Source organism: Macrotis lagotis, chromosome 5, assembly GCF_037893015.1.
Source record: "Macrotis lagotis isolate mMagLag1 chromosome 5, bilby.v1.9.chrom.fasta, whole genome shotgun sequence".
Classification (NCBI taxonomy): domain Eukaryota; kingdom Metazoa; phylum Chordata; class Mammalia; order Peramelemorphia; family Peramelidae; genus Macrotis; species Macrotis lagotis.
This window is the reverse complement of record NC_133662.1, coordinates 28,130,914-28,157,323: the sequence shown is the minus strand read 5'-3', so window position 1 is coordinate 28,157,323 and position 26,410 is coordinate 28,130,914. Positions and strand designations below refer to the sequence as shown.

General features: G+C 34.5%; 1 protein-coding gene across 3 annotated transcripts in view; it reads left to right on the top strand.

Moving 5' to 3' along the window:
- PTCHD4 (patched domain containing 4) overlaps window positions 1-17,127 on the top strand; it is a 366,755-nt gene extending 349,628 nt beyond the window's left edge. For all 3 annotated transcript variants that reach the window (XM_074237157.1, XM_074237158.1, XM_074237156.1), the window contains one exon: window positions 14,992-17,127. In XM_074237157.1, coding sequence (XP_074093258.1) covers window positions 14,992-16,625 — 1,634 coding nt within the window. In that variant the 3' untranslated portion in view covers window positions 16,626-17,127. The remainder of the gene's footprint in view (window positions 1-14,991) is intronic.
- Window positions 17,128-26,410: the final 9,283 nt, after the last annotated feature.

Genomic DNA, 26,410 nt, shown 5'->3' with positions numbered 1-26,410 from the left:
GTCATTCTGTTTCCTTCAGTGAAGTCTGTTTCTTAATGGCCTTCTTGGAGAGTAGCCCAAGTATTGTTTTTCTCTGTTCACTGGATTCCACAGTTCTTCTGTAGTATCTTTGTGCCTGCAAGTATAACAACAGTACAATATGAAGATTCCCATTGACTCTGAAAGTTATTGTATTATGTGTGGCACATGGTAATCTGCATATTCACTGGGAGTAGGGCTGAGAGGGAAAGAGAAGAGTATTGCAGAAAAAGCATAATGACGCTTTTTTTCTCTGCTACCCCCATCACTTTATTTGTTCACAAAAGAATGCTAAGTATTGAACCAAGATCACAAAAGAGTCACAAAATCTCAAAGTTGGAAGGGACATGAGAGTCTATCTCATATTTATGAGCTCGTGCTTAACCAAGAATATCCTCTAAATTCACCTAAGAAATAATCATTTGATTTGTTCTATTTCTTCTAGTGAGGAGGAACCCTTTAGAATAACTCCAATTTTAAGGAAATTGAAGATTTACTGTATGTGTTTTCTCCCTAATATTAGAACTAAATAATGCTTTTCTTCTATTTCAATCTATCATTCCTTGTTCTTTCTTCTGGAGTCAGACAGAACAACTTTATGTTTTACATGACAACTCTTCAAACATTTAAGAACAACTATCATCACATCTTCCTATAAAGACCTAGATCCTTTAACTGATTTCCACCTTATCAATGTCCTTACTAAAATGTGTTGGCCAAAATATTACAGATATAGCACAAGCAGTCAATACAATGGTGTCATTGTCCCTTCCCTCTTAACTTGAACATGAAGTCTATCTTGATATCTAAGAATCTATTAGCTACCACATCACACTATTAACTCATGTTAAGCTAATAGTTCATTGAAACTCCTAGATTTTTTTCAAATGAGATGATATTTACCTACATATCTCCCACTTTGTACTTCTGATCTTAAGCTGAAACTAAAAGTAAGTTTCCTTCAGTTTTCTTTTCCTTGCTTCCTTTCATATTCTTTGACATTACTTATTCTTTTCACTACTGAAATTTTTATTTACTTTGCAACAGTCACAGAGTATTTTAGTTTATCCTTCCTAGCTTCTGGTAATCTATAAATGTGATAAATATTTCTTCAGTGTCTGCCAAGACCTTTATACAAATAGGAAATATATGCATAGATACCTAAACAACTATGCTAAAAATTTTCCTTTAATATAGAATCATAAATACCTGTCCTGTGGATTTATTGAAAAGAAATCTACCATCCTTTCCCCCCCACAATAATAACATGGGATCCCCTGTCAAAAACTGTGCTTAAAGTCTAGGTAAATTGTATCTTTAATATTCCACTGTTCTATCAACCTAGAATATGTCAGAAAAAGAAAATAAGCTTAATCCGGCATGACTGATTTGGATGTATGCTTTTATTAATTTAATACTCTAAAGATATGTTAAATCTCATAATGCATTTTTGTTTGTTTTTATGTAAAGCCATGCTAACTCCTTCTGAATAATGTCTCATTTTTGAAATGTTCACTTGCCATCCCTTTAATAATTTATCCTATAATGCTATCAGCATTCAAAGTTCATTGACCCATAATTTTCAAACTCCATTCTTTTAACCTTTCTTTGAAAATCAGAATATTTGACCTTCTTCAAATTCCGAATATAGGACATTTTACATGTCACAATCTTTCAATAATTATTGACAAAAATTCAGCAACAAAACCTTTCAGTTAGATCAGTATTCTAGGATATCCTTTATCTGGGGTAGGTATCTACTCTAAGGCAGTACTGTACTCTCGCTCCATCTCTTATTTATCATTGGCATCAATTCTCATTAAGTACTTTTGTTCTGTCCATTTCACTTCAAATATTATAAGAGTATTCCCACTTGGTAAGTGAAAAGAGAAACCAAAAAATAATAATTGATCAACTCTCATATCTCTCTATCAGAATTTTCATCATCTCATATACCCCAAATATCAGGCATCCCTTTTTATATTATTGTTTCCAATAAAACTTTCTTTGTTGAGCTTAAATTTTCTTGATACTCAGTAATTCACTTTAATACTGCTAAACATTATTTTTATAATATCATGCCATATGTTTGTATTGATTCTCCATTATATACCCTTACTTTCATCTATCTTTTTATAACATCCAGGTTTACTAATGGGGTCCTTGTATATCCACATCTGTCTCTTGTAGCAACTCCCTCCAAATTGAGATCGTTTATCATGACTTCTTTAGATATTATTCTTTTTTAACATTTAAATATTGTGTTTATTTGTTTTTCCAACTATATGCAACAGTAGTTTTACTAATCGTTTTGTGGGGCAAGGTTTGAGTTTTATAATTTTTCTCCCTCCCTTCCCTTCCCTCTCCCCCCTGACAAAAAGCAATCTGATATAATTTCTATAGTTATAATCATTCTAAACATAGATCAATTTTGAACTTGTTGTGAGAGAAGAATCAGATCCCAGTGGAAGAAAGAAAATATTAAAGAGAAAACTATAACATGATACATAAGACAATTTCTAAAACTTGAAAATAATAAGCTTTGATCTTCATTTAGACTCCATAGTTCTTGCTCTGGATAAGATGTTTTCTATCACAGGTCTTTTAAAATTATCTCTTTTATTATTATACTTCTAAATTGAACAAATTCATCATAATTGATCATCACCCTATGTTACTGATAATGTGTATACTATTCTTTCATTTCTGCTCATCTCACTCAGTATCAAGTCATGCAAATCTTTCCAGGCTTTTCTGAAATCCCAGCCCTCATGATTTCTTAAACAATAGTGTTCCATCATATACACATACATATACCACAATTTGTTTAGCCATTCCCCAATTGAAGGATATTTTTTCAATTTCCAGTTCTTTGCCATTACAAAAAGAGTTGTTATGAATATTTTTTGTATGTGTGGAATTTTTACCCTTTTTTCATTATCTCTTCAGGGATATAGACCCAGTATTGGTATTCATATATATAAGGGTGTTCATATTTTTATAGCCCTTTAGGCACAATTATAAATTTCTCTCCCAAATGGTTGTATCAGTTCACAACTCCACCAAAAATACAGCACTGTCTCCCCTCCAATATTGATCATTTTCATTTTCCATTCTGGTCATAATGGCCAATCTGTGTGAGGTGATACTTTAGAGGTGTTCTAATTTGCATTTCTCTAATCAACAACGACTTAGAACAATTTTTCACATGACTCTAGTTTTTATTTCTTTGTCCAAGATTGCCTCTGCATATCCTTTAACCACATCATTTGAGGAATGATTTTTTTTAATAAATTTAACTCAGTTCTCTATATATCTTAGAAATGAATCCTTTGTCAGAAGCATTATTTATAAAAATTGTTTCCCAACTTAATTACTTTTCTTTTAATCTTAGTTGCAGTGGTTTTTTAATGCAAATTTTTTTTAATTTAATATAATCAAACTTGTTTTCTATAAGTTCTATAAAATGTGTTTTCTACAGTGTTCTTTATCTCTTCTTCAGTCATACACAACTCCTATTTTCATAGAGCTGTCAGGTAAACTATTCCTTCTCCTAATTGACTTAAAATATTACATTTCATGTCTAAATCCTTCACTCTTTAACCTTATCTTGGTATAGGCTGTGAGATGTTGGTCTATGTCTAGCTTCTGCCATACTGGGAAAAACTTCAATTTTCCCAGTAGATTTTACAGAAGAGAGAGTACTTATGCCAGAAGCTAGAATCTTTGGGTTTATCAAAACAGTAGATTACTATAGTCATTTACTACTGTCTCGTTTGCATCTAGTCTTTTCCACTGATCTACCAATCTATTTTTTAATCAGTACAAAACAGGTTTGATGACTGATACTTTATAAAATAATTTTAGATAGTTATGCCTAGGCACTCTTCTTTACATTTTTCATTAATTTTCTTGATATTCTTGACTTTTGTTCCTCCATATGAATTTAGTTACTATTTTTTTCTAGCTCCTTAAAGTAATCTTTTTTGGAAATTTGATTAGTATGGTACTAAATAAGTAATTTAATTTAGATAGAAATGCCATTTTTATTATTTTAGCTCAGTATATCCATGAGAAATTGACATTTGCCCAATTATTTAGATATGATTTTATTTGTATGAAAAGTATTTTATAGTTACTTTCATAAAGTTTTTGAATCTGCCTTGTCAGGTCAACTCCCAAGTATTTTATACTGTCCTAAGGTATTCTAAGTGAGATTTCTCTTTCTGTTTCTTGCTGCTGTGGTATCTTGCTAGCAATATGTAAAAATTCTGAGAATTTATGTGGGTTTATTTTATATCCTATGACTTTGCTAAAATTGCTAATTGTTTCCAAGAGTTTTAGATGATTTTCTACAATTTTTTAGATATAGGATCATATCAACTTCAGAGTGAGAGTTTTGTTTCTTCCTTATTGATTATGAATCCTTCAAATTTTTGTTTCTATTATTGCTAAAGCTAACACTTCTAATATAATTTTTGTTGATAATGTGTTGATAATGGGCATCCTTGGTTCACCCCTGATTCCTTATTGGGAATGCTTCCTGCTTATCCCCATTACATATAATGTTTGTTGATTGTTTCAGATAGACACTATTTATCATTTTAAGGTAATTCCATTGTTTCTTATGCTCTCTAGGGTTTTTAGTGGGAATGGGTACCATTTTTGTCAAAAGCTTTTCTAGCATCTATTGAAATAAACATATGATTACTGTTAGATTTGTTATTGATATAGATTATTATTGTCAATTATGCTGATAGTTTGCCTAATATTGAACCAACCTTGCATTTCTGAAATAGATCCTGCTTGATCATAGAATACTATCCTAGTGATAACATTCTGTAATTGCTAAGCTAATATTTTTATTTAAAATGTTTGCATCTATATTCATTGGTAGAATTGGTCTACAATTTTCTCTGTTTCGATTCTTCCTGGTTTAGATATCAGCACCTTATTGGTGTCATAGAAGGAATTTGACAGACTTGCTTCTTCCCCTATTTTTTCAAAAAATTATAGAGAACTGGAACCAATTTTTCCTTGAATGTTTCATAGAACTCACTTGGGAATCCATCCAAACCTGGAGCATTTTTCTTAGGGAGTTCATTAATGGTTAATTGAATTTCTTTTGCAGAGATAGGTTTAAGTATTATTTTCCTCTTTTTTAGCCAGGGAAATTTATATTTTTGTAAATATCCTTTCATTTCAATTAAATTATCAATTTATTTACATAGTTCCAAATTATTGCCTTAATTTCCTCCTCATTGTGGTGAATTCACCTTTTTCATTTTTGTTAAAAGGAACTTGGATTTCTTCTTTCTGTTTTTTAAATCAAATTAACCAAAGGTTTATCTATTTCATTATTTTTTCATAAAAATCAAACATTGATTTTATTAGTTCAATTGCTTTCTTGCTTTAGATTTATTAATTTCACCTTTAATTTTCAGAATTTCTGATTTGATATATAATTGGGAATTTTTAACTTATTCTTTCTCTAACTTTTTTATTTGCATGTTCCGTTCATTAATGTCTCTATTTTTAGTTGTATGCTCAGTTCATTACTCTCTCTATTTTATGCATATAAGTGTTTAGAGCTGTAATATATCCCATAATAACTGTTTTGGCTGTATACACATTCCCCCACCAGTATAGTTTACCATTTGGTGCACAGATATTTTGTGTTGATATTACTTTATTGTCTATGGTACATTTTAGGAGGATAGAGTTTCCTTCCTATCTATTCTAATGAGATCTATTTTTGTACCTTCTTTCTTTGAGAAATGATTGTGAGCCCTGCTTTTTTCACTTCAATTGAAGCATAATATATTCTGCTCCAGTCTTTTACCTTTACTCTGTTGTATTTCTCTGTTACAAATGTGTTTCTTGTAAGTAGTAGATTGTAGGATTCTGGTTGTTAATCCACTCTAATATCTGCTTCTGTTTTATGGGAGAGAACATCCCATTCCCATTCATAGTTATTATTATTATTATTATTATTATTATTATTATTATTACTACTACTACTGTTACTACTACTACTACTACTACTACTAACTCTTCATTGCCCTCCATACTTTCTCTACTCCATTTGTATTTTTCCCCTTCTTTCACATTATTCCTTCTTCCCAGTATTTTATCTGAATACTGACTCCTTCAATATGTTTACCCTTCTCCCCACCCTCCCTCCCTTTTCTTTCCCGTTTCCCTTTTCTCCTTCTTCCTTCCCCCCCTTTCCCATCCTAATACTTGAAAGGTAAGATAAATTTCTTAACTGAACTGAATGTGGGTGTAAATCCCTCTTTGAGGCAAATCTGATGAGAGTAATAATCAGGAGGTTCATAACCCCTCCCTTCTTTCCCTCTATTCCAATAGGTCCTTTGTACCTCTTCCGGTGATATAACTTACCCCATTCAGCCTCCTCTTTCTTCCCATCTCTTTACAATCCCCTTTATTAATAAAATATTTTTAAATCATTCCTTCAAAGTCATGGACATACCATGAACATCCATACCTTCAGCTTAAGTCATATTGCCTCTAAAACACATTTCTCAAGATTTATGAGAATCTTCCACTCAGATGGGGATGCAACTGGTTTAATCTTTTTGGATAACAGCTTTTCTTTCCTTTTCTTCTGTTTACTTTTTCATGTTTATCTTGAGTCTCCTTTTTTGTAGATCAAATTTTCCATTCTTCTATAGTCTTTTTATAAGGAAAGATTGAAAGTTACCTATATCATTAAATATCCATCTTTTTCCCTGAAAGAGAAGGCTCTGGATAGTGGGTTTGTAGTCATAATCCAAACTCTCTTGCTCTCCAGAATATCATATTTCAGACCTTCAACTCCTTAATGTTGATGCAGCCAGGTCCTATATAGTCCTGATTGTAGCTCCTTTGCATTTGAATTGCTTCTTTCTAGGCACTTGTAGGATTTTCTCCTTGATCTGATAATTTTGGTGTTTGGCCACAGTATTTCTAGATGTTTTCATTTCAGGATCCCTTTCAGGAAGGAATTGATGTATTGTAGATGACTATTTTCCCCTCTGATTCCAGGATATCAGGGTAGTGCTCCTTAATCTTTACGTATGGAATCCAATCTTTTTTTTTAAATCAATGTTTTCAAGTAGTCCTATGATCCTTAAATTGTCTCTCCTGCATCTGTTTTCTAGGTTCATTGTTTTACCAATTAGGTATTTTACATTTTAATCTATTTTTTCATTTTTAAAATGTTGTTTAACAGGTTCTTGGCACCTCTTGAAGTCATTAGCTTCCATAGATTCCCATTTTATTTTCAAAGGAGAATTTTATTTTTTTAGCTTTTGCATTTCTTTTCCATTTGGTCAGCTCTATTTTTGAAGGAGTTGTTTTCTTTTCCATTTGCCCAATTGTGGTTTTTTTGGCAATTATTTTCTTTTTTGCATTTTTCCAATTGTATTTTTTAAGGATTTGTTTTCTTCTGTCATTTTTTGTGGAATATGTTAATTTTCTCTTGCATTTTTTTCCCAGTTTTTCCATTTGATTTTTAAACTCATTTCTGATCTCTTCTAAAAAGTCTTTCTGGGCTGAAGAACAATTCATATTCTCCTCTGAAGCTTCACAAAAATATTCTTTCTATCCTTCTTTTCTGAGCTAGTATCCTTATCTCCAAGGTACCATTCAATAGACCCTCCTTTGCAATTGACCTTTTGTCACTGGGGGATGTTCTCTTTCCCTTGGGTCTTGTGTTGGGAAAGGGGCTGGTTTGCAGATCTTTGGTGTTAAGAAAACTAGAAGCCTTGCTCATTGGGGTTAGGAACTCCAGGAGTTACTCAGTGGATCAACCAGTAAGGAATGTAAGAAGATTTCTCTAGATGGGGTGTCAGCAGCCCACTTCCTAGGCATGGGACTGGATCTGGACTGGCCTCAAACAACCTAGTTCAAGGGGCTAGACAGTCAGGGCTAGAAATGCTGAGGAACACCGGGGGTGGTCCTGTGTTTGTGTTGGGAAAAATCAAGCAGTCTCCTAGTTGAACATTCCAGAACAGCTGAGCTGGTAGAACAGGTATCCTGGGTAACCTGGCTGGAGCTCTCCTAAGCTGTGTCCTGGAGCTATCATTATGCACAAGAAAAGACTTCTGCTCCAGTTGCAAAGGTCTAAAATTCCAACTCTGCCTTTCTCAGGTTAGTCTCCAACCATCACTTCCACAAGTATGCTGGGATTCTATTCTCTTGCCCTGTGCATGCCTACCCTCCCCTGTGACAAATCTTGATGGAAGATGTTCCCCTCTCTTCTCTTGTGGGTTCTGTCAGTCCAAAATTTCTAAGAGGCTTGATGTATGTCAGTTCTGAGGGAAAGCCAAGAGAGCTTAAAATATTGCCTGGCTTCATTCTGCCACCTTGGCCTTTTAGAATTGATTCTTGAGAACTCCCCATCCCTTCTGGGTTTTCTTCTCTTGAAAAATTTTTAGTTTGTTGGATTTTATCTATCCTTTCACTGTACTCTTTGAAATCTCTCTTGAAATCTATGATACATTTGAGACTAGTTCTGGCATTCCTTTCCTTCTCTGGGGTTTGATTTTGTTTATATTTTTTCCTTGATATCACCCCCCTTCTCCTTTTTTCTCCACTCTCTAATAAAGAGTTCTTTCCCTGTCAGGGAAAATTTCCTTCCCACCCTTTTGAAATACTCTTTCAAAATATCATCCCTCTACTCTCTCATATTTAAGTCTTTTCTAATCTGTTGACTTTCTCTGCTGCCATGTAGAATATGCAGAACTCCTTCATCCCTAAAAAGTTCACATTGGACCCACTTACCTTCCTTTTTCTGCTACACCCTAGTGGAGAGAATGCATTAATTGATATCTAAAAAAATATGGGTTCAAATTGCGGTTCTGTCCTTTACAACCTGCTTGATCTTGAACAAGTCACTCATTCTCTAAGTACTCTGATTTTAATATCAGTAAAGTGATGATGTTGGACTAAATGGTCTCTGAAGTGACTTTCAGTTCTAAATCTGTGATCAAAGTTTCTGGATGTAAATTCTAATTCTGCTAGTTGATGCCTTGTGACTTTGAACTAGTCATTTAAGCTCTATAATCCTAAATTTCCTCATTTGTAAAGTAAGAAGATTATAATATGATACCTCCGGTTCCTTCCATCTCATGCATCATCCTGTTATCCTAGAAAGAGCTGTCAAGACTTCTTGCCTTCATCTTCCTTTCATTTATTTCTCATTCTCTTTCATTCAATCTCTTACAGTTTGGGTTCCTACTTTCATCATTCACCCAAAACTTATCTTTCTGTTTTCAAGGCTTTCAATTTTTAAATTCAATGGTCTTTTCTCAATTCTTATACTCCTGATTTTCTGTACTATTTATACTTTTGATTCCTTCTACTGGATATTCTATTTTCTCTGAATTTTCACATCATTTGAATCTTTTGTATGTCTGATCACTCCTCAGTCTCATTTGCTGGATCACCATCCAAATCTTATGCTATGTATCTCCCTCAAGATGGTCCTCCTCCCCAAAGAAAATTGGCTCTCTATACTCTCTTAATAATCTCATCAGGTACCATGACCTCAATTATCATTCCTAGATATATGACTCTCAAATCAAAAACTACCTACTGGATATTTTAAACTAAATTTCTTGTCATCATTTAAATCAAGTCCTCTCACTGCCAAAATTGGAATGAGGACTCACTCAGTTCAAAGCATTTAGAATTGGGAAGCAAGCAAAATTTATTAATCTTACCTTTTTCATTTTCTTAGTTTGGTGGTAAAATCCTGTCCAAATTAGTTTTTATATGGTAAAAGAAATGATGGGGAAAAGAAATTTGCAAAATATGTGTTTGTTCAAAGAGAATTTATTGAAACCTATCCTTTACAGATATCTGGGATGTAAGTATGACTCTAAGCCTCAAAGGTTTTCCTCAGATTAGGATAAAGGAGTGGCATTTCCCCAGATTGAACCTCTAAACATGGCAATTGACTTTCCCTTTTTATACAGACAAAAACCTATCTCTGATTTTTGGTGGGGGGTGGGGTGTGAGAGAAGGATTAGGATAGTTACAGCATGGCAATTGGTGGAAAAAGTGTTATCTGCTACTACTACTTCCAAAGGTTTCCATCTTGGGTCTCTTCCTGCCATTGTTCAATTATGTCATCTGTTCCCATGGTTTTAATGTTTTTGAGAATAGTAATTGATTGAAGAGTATGAGAGTGTAACAGCAAATGGTTGGTTGGTTGATTCTTGTACTTAATTACTGAAGAAAACCAAAATGACACCACTATGTATGAGCCAAATTACAGTGTGTCTGACTATGGTTGATCAAATCAATTTGAGCTTGGAATGCTCTACTACAGGTAGAGCACAAATAGTACATGTGAACACCTGGGGTGGGTACCCTAAACATATAACATTTGTTTGGAGCTACTTCAAGTCTGCTTTCTCATAGAGTGCACCCTCAATGATGAAGGCACACTATACTGGACAGTACTGTGGCAGTGTCTCCCATGTGGTACAATCAAATCTAGAATTCTTCAATAAGGTCTTTAGGGTATTGCTTCTTCTGACCCCCTTGTGAGCACTTGTCCTGTTTGAGTTCTCAATAAAATAGTTTTTTTGGCAATTGTATGTCAAGTATTCTAAAAATATGCCCAACCCATCATAGTTGCAATCTCTGTAGTAATGTTGGAATGCCAGGTAGTTTAGCTCAAGAAAGGACCACAGTGTCTGGTATCTTCTCCTGCCAAGCAATCTTCAGAATTTTCATAAGACAATTTAAATGGAAACAATTCAGTTTCCTGACATGACTCTGGTAGACTGCCCAGATTTCACAGGCATATAGCAAAGAGGTCAGTGCAATGACTCTGTAGACCTTCAATTTGCTAGTCACTCTGATACCACTTCTCACTCACACTTCCTTTTGAAGCTCTAGTAATGCATGTGACAACCTCATTGTTAATGTGTACCTCCTTGGAAAGAACATTGAAAGGTAAATGAACTTGTCCACAGTACTCAGAACTTCTCCATTTACTGTAATTGATGAATTTATATATGGATGGTGTGGTGCTGGTTGACAGAGCACTTGAATTTTCTTGGTGTTAATTGTTAGACCAAAATTAGCACAAGCAGCAAAGAATCGATCCATACTTTGTTATATCTTAGCTTCAGAGACTTCATTGAGTACAAAATCATTTGCAACAGATGATGGCACGGCCACAGTGAAGGGAAATGTAGTAAAGCTGGGATAGGTTTTGCAATGAAAACTAATTTAGGGGCAGCTAGGTGGCATAGTGAATAGAGCACCAACCCTGGAGTCAGGAGGATATGCGTTCAAATCTGGTCTCATAGACTTAATAACTGCCCAACTGTGTGACCTTGGGCAAGTCACTCTTAACTCCATTGCCTTAAATTAAAAAAAAATTAAAAAAGAAACTAATCTAGTCATCATTATTGAATACCTACCAAAAGGAGTGAATGACAGGTTTATGACACTGAGGTTGCCACTTCCAGGAAAATGTCATGCCACCTCATCAGTACCTATGTTCCCACCATGACAAACACTGATGAAGTTAAAGAAATGCTTCCCTAATTTGTTCAAAGACTTATTTTTTTTTCAAAATGAGATGGGACTAATTGGTCCTAAATGGGTATTAACCATGAAGGTATTATGAAAGGAAGAAATCTTTGCTGAAAAAAGAAAAAGAACAGTGGACAACTAGCACTATAGGAAACATCAACTCTTTGATAAATACCAAGAAATTGACCTTCAGTTTTTCCTCTCATGTAAAATTAAAGTCTTATAGAGATCATTATGGTACCCTATCATCACCCTTCCCTATTTTGAGAGTCTAGATGAATGACATGCTAGCCTAGATTAAATAGGGGAGTGGAGATATATTTCCAATCTACCTATATTAAGAATGTACACATTCTATAGCAAATACTATCAAATCATTGACATCTTCAAAGGTAAAAAAATTCTAAAAAGAATATCAATATAAATACAAATACAGACTAAAAAGAAGATAGAAACTACAGAAAATAGTCATTATGGAAAATATTCCAGCTATTAAAAAATGTCTTGAATTTACTATCATATCTCAAACTAAACATGTCCAAATCTGAACTCATAATAATTTTCCCCAAATTATTTCCCCAAATAATTTTCCCACAGCTTTTTTTCCCAAGGCAATGGGGTTAAGTGGCTTGCCCAAGGCCATGCAGCTAGGTAATTATTAAGTGTCTGAGGTCAGATTTGAACCCAGGTACTCCTGACTCCAAGGCCGGTGCTCTATCCACTCCGCCACCTACCCGTCCCCTCCCACAACTTTTAAGAGCACTCATGCTCATCTTCAATTCATTATTTTACCTTATCCCATGTAACTTTTCAGCTTCCAAATCTTACTAATCTTATCTCTACAAATGAAACTTGAATTTCATATCTATCTCCTTATCTCTAGTCATGTATTCTCTACCACCTTACAGATGAGGAAGCTTGAACCCATTGGAACTAAATTATATTACCAGGATCACATAAGTATCATGCAACAGAGGCTCAATTTGAGCCCACATCACTAGATTCCTAGAATTATTTCCTTTTTACTCCACTTAGCAGTTTATCTCTACATTTTCCTTTTCCATTTAAAATCTTGATTAGATTTTCAATATCCCAAGAAAATGTATTTTATCAACCACTGTTTTTTTTTAACTTTTGCTTTGTTTTTGTCCTGGGTTTTTGGCCAAAAGTCTATTGTTGTCATTCAGTAATTCAAATTATATTTTCAGACAATATCTTCAAGGAAAGTGTTCATTTCCCGAATATTCATTTTTCTAAAAATATTGGCTCTTGGCTTAAACTGCTAATTGATTCTATGTTGCATATAAAATTCACTAGGAAGGTTTCTTCTAAGCTGTGAGATCTCTGAATGTCCCTAGGAGCAAATTGTGATAATGTGTTAAGTCAAATACTCCATTAGTTTAGTGGGGTGCAATTAAAACATGATATGATTGTGTTATGCAAGTCAGATTGAAGGAGAAAATGTACAAAGCTAACTACCAGCCTTTCAACCTTGAAATACAATCAACAATGAAGTAGAAAGAGAAGTGACTATGAATTAGGATATTTGGCTATATTTCTTGCTCTTCTGCTATTCATTTGACCTTAGGCTTCTTGCTTTATCTCACTGAACCTAGTTTCTTTCTTTGTAAAATTGAATTGGACTATAAGATCTTTTTCATCTTTAATATTCCAAACTCTATCAAATATTCTCAGTAGAAGGCAAGTAATAGACTATAGAAAAAACACCATTCTTTGGTTTCTTGCACCTAATTTATATGTGTAAATATGTATGAATATGCATATATACATTTTTCATCAAAGCCCTAAAATTAAATACTTAGTTATTCATCTAAACTAAAAGTTAAGAGTAACCAGATCACCAAGAACATATGAATTAATATGAATATTGAATCATGTTCATCTATCAAACATTTGAAAACATTGGGCTTGCATGTGCTTCCAGACTTTTTGATTGTTTTACAGCAAGCAGTAAAAATTGTGCCTGTATCAGTTGCTTAGTGCCTATCACTAACTCCATGGAGATGGAAATTTGTCAATCAGTCAATTTTCTGCACTTATTTCTGATGAAAAAGTGGAAAGTTAGTTTTCAGACTTTTGAAATAGTTAATATCACCTTGAAGTTTCCTAAAAGATGCAACTCAAGTAGTGATCAAACTTTGGAAAGAGGGATGGAGCAGAAATCAAAAGACTTGAGTTGAAATCCTAGTTCTACAAGAGGTATATTGGCTTTGGACTAGGAATAACACTCAAAATGGAGATGGAAGACCTCAATTTAAGCCTCAATTCTCCTACTTCTCATTCATATAACTTGAGGAAATCTTCCCCTCCTTTAAATCTCAGTTTCCTTCTAGATCAAATTACTAAAATGGACAAGAAAAATTCCTACATTTCCTTCCTCCTCAAAATCCTATTAGGAATTTCTCTTAGCATCAATTTCTTTATGAGACAAATAGGAATCTATACTAAAAGGAGTAGTTTTAGGATAATTATTCACAAATATTGAAATACTATAGGAAAATTATTATTATTGTTGTTAATACTATTTATGAGGTACATAGTGATAACAATAATAATGATGCAACACTATTTTAGCAACTATTGGGGATGCAAAGAAGTATATAGTCATTTACTCCTTTTAGGAATTCAAAACCTATTTAGGTATACAAGATATATAGACAAGAGAAAAAAATAACTTTATAGACATATACTGGAAGGACCAAAAATATAGAACAGATAAATATTCATTGTACCCTGTAGTTCCACAAATTTGGAATTTGCTAAATTTTATGTAGGACATGTCTTATCTCATTAGATCAACTCAGAGAGGCTTTTGTCAGGAGAACCAAAATTTATAACCAGTTTTATAGAGTTTCTAAGAGCAAAGAAACTTAAAGAGCAAGGCTAACCCTATATTCAAAGTTGAGCACAGCTAATCCACCAGGAATTCACTCTAACTACATCAGGGTTCTCAAGGGGATATCCCATAATAGTATGCCAGATGTACTCAAAAGTGTTTGGAGTTTATAGTCAATTTACAATTCACTTTCCAAGATTGTTGTGAAGATAAATGAGATAATATTTATAAAGTACTTCACAAAGATTAAAACAGTATATAAATCCTAAGTACTGTTATTATCATCACATAAACATTGCAGGAGTCTCCCATGAATTGTATGGAACTTTCAATCCCCTGGTTATATGTGAGTCTCCTACTAATTGTATAGAATTAATACTTGAAATCTGTATAGTCAAGCTCCCACTTTTCTTATTTAGTACTGCCATCATACATATTCAATGTATCATGAATCTTCATGGGAAAAATAATACTCTGCCATGAGAAAGAAAAATTTGAGAATATTTGAACTGCAGAATGAGAATGTTATATTCATTTATTTTGTATTATTATTTTAGGTCATGGAACAAAGGGAGTATTTGAGCTTCTATCGGGATGGAGGAGAACCAGAGAAAACCTGCCCTTCAAAGACAGGGTTGCTGATGCCTATTCTGATGTGATGGTCACCTACACTATGACCAGTTCCTTGTACTTCATTACTTTTGGAATGGGTGCCAGTCCTTTCACCAACATTGAGGCCGTGAAGGTCTTCTGTCAGAACATGTGTGTTTCCATCCTATTGAACTACTTCTACATTTTCTCTTTCTTTGGCTCCTGCCTGGTCTTTGCTGGCCAACTAGAGCAGAACCGTTACCATAGCATCTTTTGCTGCAAAATTCCATCTGCAGAATACTTAGATCGTAAACCTGTCTGGTTCCAAACCGTGATGAGTGATGGACATCAACAGACTTCTCATCATGAGACCAACCCCTACCAGAACCACTTCATTCAGCATTTTCTCCGGGAACATTACAATGAGTGGATTACAAATATCTATGTGAAGCCATTTGTTGTTATCCTCTATCTCATCTATGCTTCCTTTTCCTTTATGGGCTGTTTGCAGATCAGTGATGGGGCCAATATCATCAGCCTGCTTGCCAGTGATTCCCCAAGTGTCTCCTATGCCATCCTACAGCAAGAATACTTCAGCAATTACAGTCCAGTGATTGGATTCTATGTATATGAGCCCCTTGAGTACTGGAATGGCACTGTTCAGGAAGACTTAAGAAGACTTTGTAGTGGCTTCACTGCAGTGTCTTGGGTTGAACAGTATTACCAGTTCCTGAAAGTCAGCAATATCAGTGCGAGTAACAAAAGTGACTTCATCAGTGTCCTGCAAAACTCCTTTTTAAAAAAGCCTGAGTTCCAGCACTTTCGAAATGATATCATTTTCTCCAAGGCAGGAGATGAAAGCAATATCATTGCTTCTCGCTTGTATCTGGTGGCCAGGACTAGCAGAGACAAGCAAAAAGAAGTAATACAAGTACTTGATAAACTTAGACCTCTGTCTCTGGCCAAGAGCATTCGGTTCATTGTGTTTAATCCTTCTTTTGTTTTCATGGATCACTATGGCTTGTCTGTCACTATGCCTGTCCTGATTGCTGGCTTTGGAGTCCTATTGATGTTAATTTTAACTTTCTTCTTAGTGATCCACCCTCTGGGAAACTTCTGGCTAATTCTCAGTGTCACCTCAATAGAGCTGGGTGTTCTGGGTTTGATGACACTCTGGAACGTAGACATGGATTGCATTTCTATCTTGTGCCTTATCTACACTTTAAATTTTTCCATTGATCACTGTGCACCCCTGCTTTACACATTTGTATTAGCAACTGAGCACACCCGAACTCAGTGTATCAAAAGCTCCCTACAAGAGCATGGGACAGCCATTTTGCAAAATGTTACTTCTTTTCTTATTGGGTTGGTCCCCCTCCTGTTTGTGCCTTCGAACTTGACCTTCACACTGTTCAAATGCTTGCTGCTCACTGGGAGTTGCACGCTTCTGCACTGTTTTGTTATCTTACCTGTTTTCCTAACTTTCTTCCCCCCCTCCAAAAAGCACCACAAGAAAAAGAAACGTGCTAAACGAAAGGAGCGGGAGGAAATTGAGTGCATAGAGATCCAAGAGAATCCTGATCATGTCACAACTGTCTGAGAGGCTCAGACAAACTGAATTACTTTTTTTCCCCAAATGTTGCACAGAGATGCAGGGAAGCTCAGACCTCAGATGCTTGGGCTGGCCAAATGTAACAAGGCAAGCCAGATTCAGAGTGGATTACTCACAACACATCAAAGTGCCAGCTTTTTCTGGGGAGGAGGGAACTAAGAGTTGGGGGGGGTTGTTTGTTTGTTTTTTCAGAAAAGGAGTTCTGTTTGGAACCTTGGTCTTCACTATTAACTTGTTTCTGGAAGTAATTGTGAATCCCTACAAGAGTATCTATGAATTAGTAATATATTAAGATGGAAGGTCAAAAATGTTATTTTTTTAGGAGAAAAGACTTAGTTGGTGAGGGGAGGAGGTAAGAGCATTCAAAAAGGGAAGGGAAAAAATGAAGGAATTATCAAATTTGCCATGGTACTTTTCATATTTGTTTTCTGAACAGATTGGTCAAAGGAAACCTATGCACTTGGGAAGTAGATTCTTAAACAAGTCTAAACCAAAGGACTTCCCAATTCATTTTCTGTGTATGCTTTTACATATATATATATATATATATATATATATATATATATATATACATATATATGTTTATATGTATATATATATATCATATATACATATACATGTATTTGTATTAAATATCTTGTGATCCATGTGGAAGAAAGTGTCCACTTTCAGACATGCTGGCCCTGCCCAAATACAGAAAGTCAGTTCAGGCCATTCAAAATCAGATGAAAGGTTAAAAATCTTTGAAGGAGAATTATTAATATGTGTTGTTGCCTCTGACTTGTGATAAGCAGAATAAATAAAATAATGAATACATTAGAAAGGATCTGTGAGGTAACCTGTTTCTGAAAAGCTTACATAAGATGTCTTCTGATGTCAAAAAAAAAGCATGCACTTGATCAGAGACTTTGTTATTTTTCTTATCCCAAAGAAGAGCTAATAGTCTCAATGTTTTTTTAATGGTCTTTAAATGACTTTCCCCATCTGGGCAGGGTGATCTGTCCATTTGCAGATAGGTGTAACATCCTCAAATGGGCAGATTTCCTCATATGGACCATAACATTATGTGTGTATGTATGTGTAAATGTATGTATGCCACAATTTTAATGTCTTCATTGATCTATATGGTACAGCTGTCCTGATATGGAATATAGATAGTGAATATAGGCTAAGAGAAAAGAACTGGGAAACCTGTAAAGCAAAATAGAAGAAAATGGACTTTCATTACTCATCATAAATCTGCTAACTAAATCTTAGCATAAAATATTCTAATACATGTTACCTTTAGTATGGACTTTGCATCAATGTGAATGTGAAATTAAATCAGGCCACAGTCACTAAGCTAATAGTCACTATAACTATTTCAGTACCATCTTATAGCTTCCTACAACGTCATTGTCTTTGTTACTTGTAAATTTTGTCTCAGATGGGTTACTTTCTTAGGAGATCATAGATCTCCTCAAGTGGTAGATGGCCAGGCTATTGCCAACTTCTTTCTGGGAGAATACATGCATTGAGAAGTCCATTTGGTTAAAGGTACACAGCAGCTTGCCTCACTAGCAGACAGAACTAAGTCTGCAATGTGCATCCTTGAGTTAGCTTTGCACCTCCAATAACAAGAAGTGACTAGAAGATTTTTTTTTGCCATACTTCCAGCAGCAAACTGATTTCAATTTTAGGCTGGCCTGAGCAAACTCCCATTTCATATGACATCATACAGCACTTCCCTTCTCTAGCATGGGAGAAGGCTATTGGATCCTGCCAGTTTTGCATCTGTATTTAACTGGCAATGTACAGCTTAAAACAAGGGGAGCACCATAGAGAATTCAATCCTGCCTGAAGCCTTTTCAAAAGAAGTTGTTGAACACATGAAAACCAATAACAAGTAAACAAGAATACCATTTTTGACAAGAAAAAAAGCTTCTCAGGATATAAAGGGGAAAGAGAACATTCTCCAAAATGATGAATTTGTATCTGTTAGCAAGAAAAAAATTCCAAGCAAAAATCAAGCTTAATGAAGGGAGTTTGCTTCTTCCTTCTTAGGGTACATCCAGTTTCTAATAAATGAACAATACCTTCCAGATTATACCTATAGAGGCACAGGTTGTATAGGTCAATATTTAGAAAAGCAATTTTATTTAGGGGCAGGGTTATGTCATTCACCTCATCTATGAAATAATAGCAAAGATACTTAAGCCATTGACCTCATGAAGAGCTGTGATCGGAGAAGACTGTGTGTGGTACCAGCAAAACCTCCACATCATAGTTGTAGATCTGAAACGCAAAAATTTCCATCAGTATCCCTGATTGGAGGGGTGGGAATGTATAGAAGATCATTCATCATGGACTGCCTTTCATTTCCAATATCTCCCAACTATGATTCATTTGTAGAAGATGGGAGGTGATTAACTGAGAAGCTATTAAATATCCATTCTCTTTGAGTGATCTATTCTGGAGAAGCTTGTTTCCTTGGGTCAGCATTTATATGACTTCTATCACAGATTTCAGCAGAAGCTTCATGTGCAAAGGAGACTAGTGATCTTAGGAGCAAAGCAAATTAATGCCCACCCTGCCAAATTCAATAAAGTAATTCTCATAATATTCTTCTATTCAGAGGATGAATGAGAGAATTAAGAAGGCTCCTTATAGAGTATCACTTCAAAATTTTACAGTCTCAGCATTCCATCCATACTTCTCTCAGTGCTTAAGTCACAACCTGGATGGCACTTTGGGAGGTATGTTAGTTCTTCCAGAGCAAAGTGAAGGCCCTTAGCACACTGCAGCAATAATTTAATGAAATAGAATCACTTGCTCTAAGAGTTCTATTAACTCCCTGTGTGTCTTACTCAGCCCTAGGAAGAAACTTAAGCCCTAAGAGAATCTAACCAATTATTTTCTTCCATCCCCTTTAGGAAATAAGGATTTGTGAAGTACCCTGCTTTCTGGATACTTAAAAAAAAATCCTAAAACATGAGAACATAATCTTGAATCTTTCCCTTACATCTGACTAATTCAGTAGCTTGCATGTATGTCTCCTTGCCTTCTCAGGATTCTCCTTGTCTTCTAAATGATGTTCATGCTAATAACTTTATCTGAAGCCAATATATATCCTCAATCATTCTACTGGAGAAGAAGAAATGAAGGAGGAAAGTACCTTCCCATTGTTCAAATGTGGTGTGTTCCAGTCAGTGCTAGAGGACTTGTTTCTCAGAATTTTCAGTTTGTTATCCAGTAAGATTTTGTCATTTGCTTGCTGTTTATTTGTTTTTAAACCACAGGGCAGGGTATAGGACAAGATTTAAAGAAGAGAGAAATTCCTTGGGAATTAATTTGTATGAGATATGATTTTGTTCCCATAGCCATTACCATCTCATTGGGAAAACACTAATGAGTTTCACTACTTTTAAAGTATGCACTGGACTCCAAAAAAAAAGACATTTCCATTTAACTAGAAAAAAAATAATTTATTTCAAGCAATAGATTTGAATAAAAATTCTGGATTTTTTCCAACTCTATCTTCCTTTAAGGATCACTAAGAAAAACCAAACTACTGTTTGTATGTTAAGGAATGGTGCATTTTGTTCTTCCTTGAGCTCCTTGCAAAGTGTCTGTGGATTAATTTAAAAGAAAGAAAGGCCAGTCTTTTTTGTTATTCATCAGCACAACTCTAATTTAGACATTCCTTAGCCTTATTCATTCTTGTTCACTTCCTCAAAACCCAGGTGGTAACCTGTGTGGGGTAGGCAATAGAATTATTTATAACAAGTGATGCTCCTAAGTTACACTTATATGATTGTCAAAGAAAATCTGTATAGCCATTCTTGCACACCAAATTTAGGAGGCTACAGTGGAAGCTCTGTTCATTTTGTAATTATCCATTGCACTTTACCATAATAATCTATTCCTCTAATGCTTATGCTTAGAGCTAGAGATTAATCTTTGCCATTCAGAACCACTTCTATGTGTTATTTTTATAAACTGTAAGTAAACTATGTACATCAATTGATTTTTATGACCAAAATAGTTGTGAATGCATGTCACTATGCATGTATTATTACTGATACTGCACAGATTTTACAAGTCACTATTTTCAGGGTTATTTATAATGTTTTTAATCCCTATGTGATTCACTCATGAATATTGTAGCAAATTCTGGCCACAGGTACTTAAAATGTCCTCTTATTAAAAAAAAGAAAAAAAGAAAGAGGACTATACTATGTGTTATCCAATGATCGAATAGTACTATCAAAAATAGACTACAACTAGCAAAATTTTCCAGACTGTAATTCATGAAAAAAAAGAATGTCAAACAAATAAGCAAAAAGAATATGTGAGAAAATATTAATGCTTTAGATATTATTGGTGATTTAAAATAGGAAGCAGAAGGAAAATCAGTGTGGCAGAAAACCAGACCTAGAGTTTAGAAAATAGTCCTGCCTCTGAAACAGAGTAGCTTTCACTTAAACCTCTCAGTGTCCAAAGGCAATTCTTTCAGTCCATAAATTATAAAGTAGCAACCTGAATTGGAAGAGGAAGTTTCCTTATCAAGAAAATCACTATGTCAATAAAACCACAGATCTAGCCCCATATCTCAAATGTATTACCTATATCATTTTTTCTCAACTTCACTTATTTTGCTCCCAATTTTTCAGAATCCCCACTTATTCAGGTGTTACTCTATATTTTCAAGGTCACACTGATGGGAGACAAGTTTTGAGAGATCCTGTCAATTGATATTGAGCCTCAAGCTGCTCCATTGAGAATTCTGACCTATAATGCTCCTAAAATTCTTCTCAGGATTGAATTTTGCCTAATATGGTTTCTGACAATTCTGTGATGATTCAGTGGAAGCTGGACATTTTTTGTGCCATGCAGATATAATCTCAAGGTGAATTTATGAAAGTAACACTTTAAAGTTGAGAATAAAATGTTACCTTTTGGAATAAAGGTATTCAAATGGTTGGTGTCCCACCCCTCATTCCCATTTTAAAAATAAAGTAGTCCTTGGAAATCTCTTCAGTTCCATTGAACACATACTATTACTCTCTGAGTAAACAAATAAAACACTGCAAATATCAAAAGATTGATTTAAAACTCATTAGTACTGAATATATGCATATATATATGTATGTGTGTATATATACATATATATGTGTGTATACATATACATGTATATATATATATATATATATGTATATATATTATATATATATATATATATATATATATATATTAACCATCCTTCTTGAATCTGAATAAGAAAAACTACACCAGACTCTCCATGAATCTTCCCCAGCAAAATTCTGAAAGTGATTTCAGTGGAGTGGGCATGGACAGGAGCAGAGCATGATTGTACTAGTACTTGCCTTCAAAACAGTTACAACAAAGGCAATATTAAATATAAATAGCTTCACAATGGAAGAAGTCAAAGATCATCTTTATATCAGAAGCAATATATGCATGGATCAATCCCAATTACAAAAACAATAAGCTCCAGAGCATCCTAGATTAAAAGAAAAAAAGTTCATGGAATCACGTGAAAGAATAAGATATGGGATGTTGTTTACTTCAAGTAAACTTGAGATTTCCCTCCAGTGGCACAAATTATCATGAAAATGTGGACCCTTGAGGTATTTCGGTAATGTATATTTTTAGGTACTCTGGGAATGTAGACAAGAAGATTATGGGGTCTGAGGAGAGATACCAGGAGTCTACATTTCTGTTGACTTCAAAGGAACAGAGGTGTGGACAGAGGTGAACCTCAACATGATAAATTCCTTAATGGTGGCAAATAGTCGTTTAAATAACATCAGCTTATTTGAAGACCATCTCTGTTGTCAGGTGCCTGATCTGGTCTCTTTTGGAAAAGATGCTTGCTAGTTGTGTTTATTTGATCACCATGGTCATCTACGAAAAATGTCTTCGTAAAAATGATACAACTGGGAACAGTTCTAAAAGAAACTAGGAGATGCTTACTTATTATGGCTTTCAGAATTACTCTTATTAGGCAAGCCAACATTTGTGAAGTACAGGCTATAAAGTTATTATTCTCATCTCTTCTTAAAAGAATATGCCTACATTTGCCTAGCAAAATGAAGATTTACTTTGTTTTATTTTATTCTCACTGTTCATACCCCTTTAAAATCATTTCATCTCCATTGAATTGGGAAAGAAATATTGCACATGGTCACAACTTATGAACCAAAATTAGTATATGCAAAGAAATAATCTACCCAAATTTTTGAACCTGTGTGGCAGTTGTAGTTGTTTATATAGATATATCTTTAATTTTTTGTCTCTGACATTGTAGACAAAATAAACTATGGCCAGACTCCAAATTAAGATCCTTGAGGACACCTTTTTTGTTAATCAACATCAACAACTATTTATAAAGTACCTAATATGTGTCAGAAACTGGAAATATGAATACAAAAAATGAGAGTATAATAACAAAAAAGTATTTAATAGAAGAATCTGTTCCTTGGCAATTAGGAATCTCTGAGTTGACTCCTTCCCAAAGCTACTAACTCTTATTATGTTTCATAAAGTCTTAAAAGACTCAAACTTTGGAAAAGCTGACTACTGCAGTTGAGTGGTAGATGCCACATGTGGGTAACATGAGCTTTAACTCTGGATGAATTCTGTCATAAGCACCTTTTTTTTGCATGGGCAAAAATGAGAAGTGGTTTATTTTTAATGTTCTCCTGATTCTCAGACTGAAACTTAAATGACATCATCATTGGTCACTAGTAGATGACAAAAGTGACTACTTCCTCCTAAACTTATGTGCTGTGTCCTCTATTTCAGCACTGAAAGAGTTCCTAGGGTGACAGCCTTCACTCACAGTGTTCTTGGATACAAAGCCTTTGTGGAACCAGTGGATTATTTAGCTGGTTACAGGCAACTTCGGATGAACACATTGGAGGAACTCTTTGGCTTATTTCCTATGAATAACTAGGAATGACTTCCGTGGGCAAAAGTCAAGTGGACAGTGGTGTAAGTCTGATGTTCTCTGGTGCTATATACACTGATCAACTTTGATTCTTGACCTCAGCAAACTTCCCTATAATGTAAGTAAGTCTTCAAGTTATATAGTATGAAATAATCCTTTGAACAGAAAAAAGTTTCATTTGTGATTCACCTTCAATCAAGTGAGTCATTCCTCAGAAAAAAAAGAGATGAAAAGTTAGATAGGCAGGGCTTTTTCTTCACTGAATGCACCAGTATAGTACACTAGAATTGTTTTAGAATTCAAGAGTTGCATAGTCAGGTCAAAATTAGGATAGGTTACTGGAAAGTTTTGATTTTTTTAACAAAATTATGGGGGATAAGTGCTAAATACAGACTTTTTTAAGATACTAAACTCATTATGAATCTTCCAAAGTCCTAGATGAGATTAAGAAGCAGCTTTATTATCCATTCCTTTTAGTTATTTATAATTGTCAGCAATAGTCTTTGTATGCTCTTAAATAACATGTAGGAAATCTATCACTGCCTGAAAAGGGCAGAGATTTCGTCTAGCTACCTCAAAGGGGCATTTAAAAATAGAATGGCATGCAGCATTTGATTTTTTTTTAAATGGCAATATTTCAAAGCAATATCATTTGTCATTGTATCACAAAAACAAACTCCATTTGTTGTTTTGTTTCATAGCTTCAGATGAGTTGAAATGTATAAGGAATACACAGTCATGGTCATCTGGGTCCATGAATGTATGTACTTCAAGTATCATCTCAAAGCAATTGAAATACTGTCTCCACCAGTATTATCTCACAAAGAGTAAGACACAATAAGTTCATAGAAAATTCACCTTCCTGTGATGATAATTAAATTTCTTCCTAAACTATCATAGAATGTTAGGAATGGAAAGGAATTTAGAAATAATATTACCTATGTGACCTTGGACTAATCACTTCTTTCTCTGGGAATCAGAATAATTGGACCGAAGGACCTCTGAAGTCTCTTCCATCTATGACTGTGATTTTGATGACTGTATAACCTAATGCTCACATTTTTCAGATGATGACATCAGGACCTAGAGAGAGAGAATGAGATTTCCCAAGGTTATGCATTAGGATATGGCAGAGTCATAGTTTAAATCTATGTTAGCATATGTCTCACCCCAAATTTAGTACTCTTTCCACTACATCACACTTCCTGTGGCTAACTGGAGAGGGGAATTAGTAGGTCAGTAGACTTTTGATATATTCTAAAGAATTTAGTCATACTCCATCATGGGAGCTCTTATTCTGGGGTTCATGGATAGGTTGTAGGGGATCTGTGAACTTGAATGGGAAAGCCAATACATCTTTATTTTCTCTAAACTTCAGCTTACTTCGTAATCTTATATATTTTATTTAATACTTTTAAAAACTTTTTTTCTGAAAATAAGGTACAGTGACTCAGCAGATTTCCAGAGAGGTCCATGACACACGCAAAAAATAGTTTAAGATCCACTATAGGAATTTTCTTGCTTAGTTGACTAAAAGTACATACACACATGCACATACACACATACTTATATAATTTGTAGAACCAGTTGTCCATTAAAAAAATATTTCTTCGATATTGTAACATGGAAAGGCAGAGACCCTTTCAATGGAAAGTTCAGGAATAAATGGGAAGATTGATAACATTTTAGTCCCTCCTTGTCCTTGGGGGGGTAGGGGGAAATAAACCACATTTATGATAAGAACAACAAACTTGCTCATAGTTGTGACTTGATTACAACCTGTTTAGTGCACACATACAAACATACTTCCTTTTATTCTCTCAAAAATTCTGATCTATAACAAAATGTCCCCAGGCATTCTCCTCCTAAAGGTATCATATTCTTAGCATCCAGTCAAAAGAAAAGAATTGGGAGGGGAAGGGGAGAGGATTTTTCATACACTAAGATATTGTCTAGAGACGTTATATTCTTCCTTCCCATGTGGTAGACCTTTACTTCATCAAAAACTCATCTGGTTTTCTAGGTGTGACTGAAAGCACTGAGACTTCAAGATCTTCTTAAAACACAAGACATCATAGAATTTACCTGAATTGCACTAGCAAAGAAAATATATTTTCCCTGGTTCTACTGTAAAGAAGTGACTTAAAGCATATAATATTCTTAAAGTATAAAATCTGCTTCAAATTCTTTCCCCTTACATTTTTATTCTCAATTCAATTCAAACATATAGCAAGCAACATTTTGCTGCAGTACACTTGAGGTGTCAGGGCTACCAAGTTTAGGAAGAAAATGAAAATTCTCTCTACTTCATTTATATTCTCTTTCCTCCTCCCTCCTTTCCTTTGCACTCAATTCTAAGAAGAATTTTAGTTATGAATCAAAAGCACATTGTGGTCCAAATATTTCTTATTTTCAGATTTGAGATTTCAATCTTCTTAATTGAAAGCTGAAAACAAAAATCCAAAGACACAGTTATTTTTTTGTTTTGCTTTGTATTAAACTGCTATATGTAAAGATTTTTGTCAAGAATTTAATGACTGGCCTTTCTGCCCTCACCCAGAAATCTGTGATTGGTTCCCACCTTGGAACACTTTATCACAAGTTACAAGGAAAACGTTTAACTTCTTTGTGACCTAGACCACTTCGTAAAATTTAAGTTACAAATCAGTTATGATGGGTAATAAAGAAGGGTATCAGTGTATTAAAGTTCCCTATACTGATAAAACAACAGATCTGACTCCCAAATCCATAACTATTTACTTTGGGAAATCAAAATATAGTTTAATTTGTAAATAATTTCATGAGATTCAAAGATTAGGAA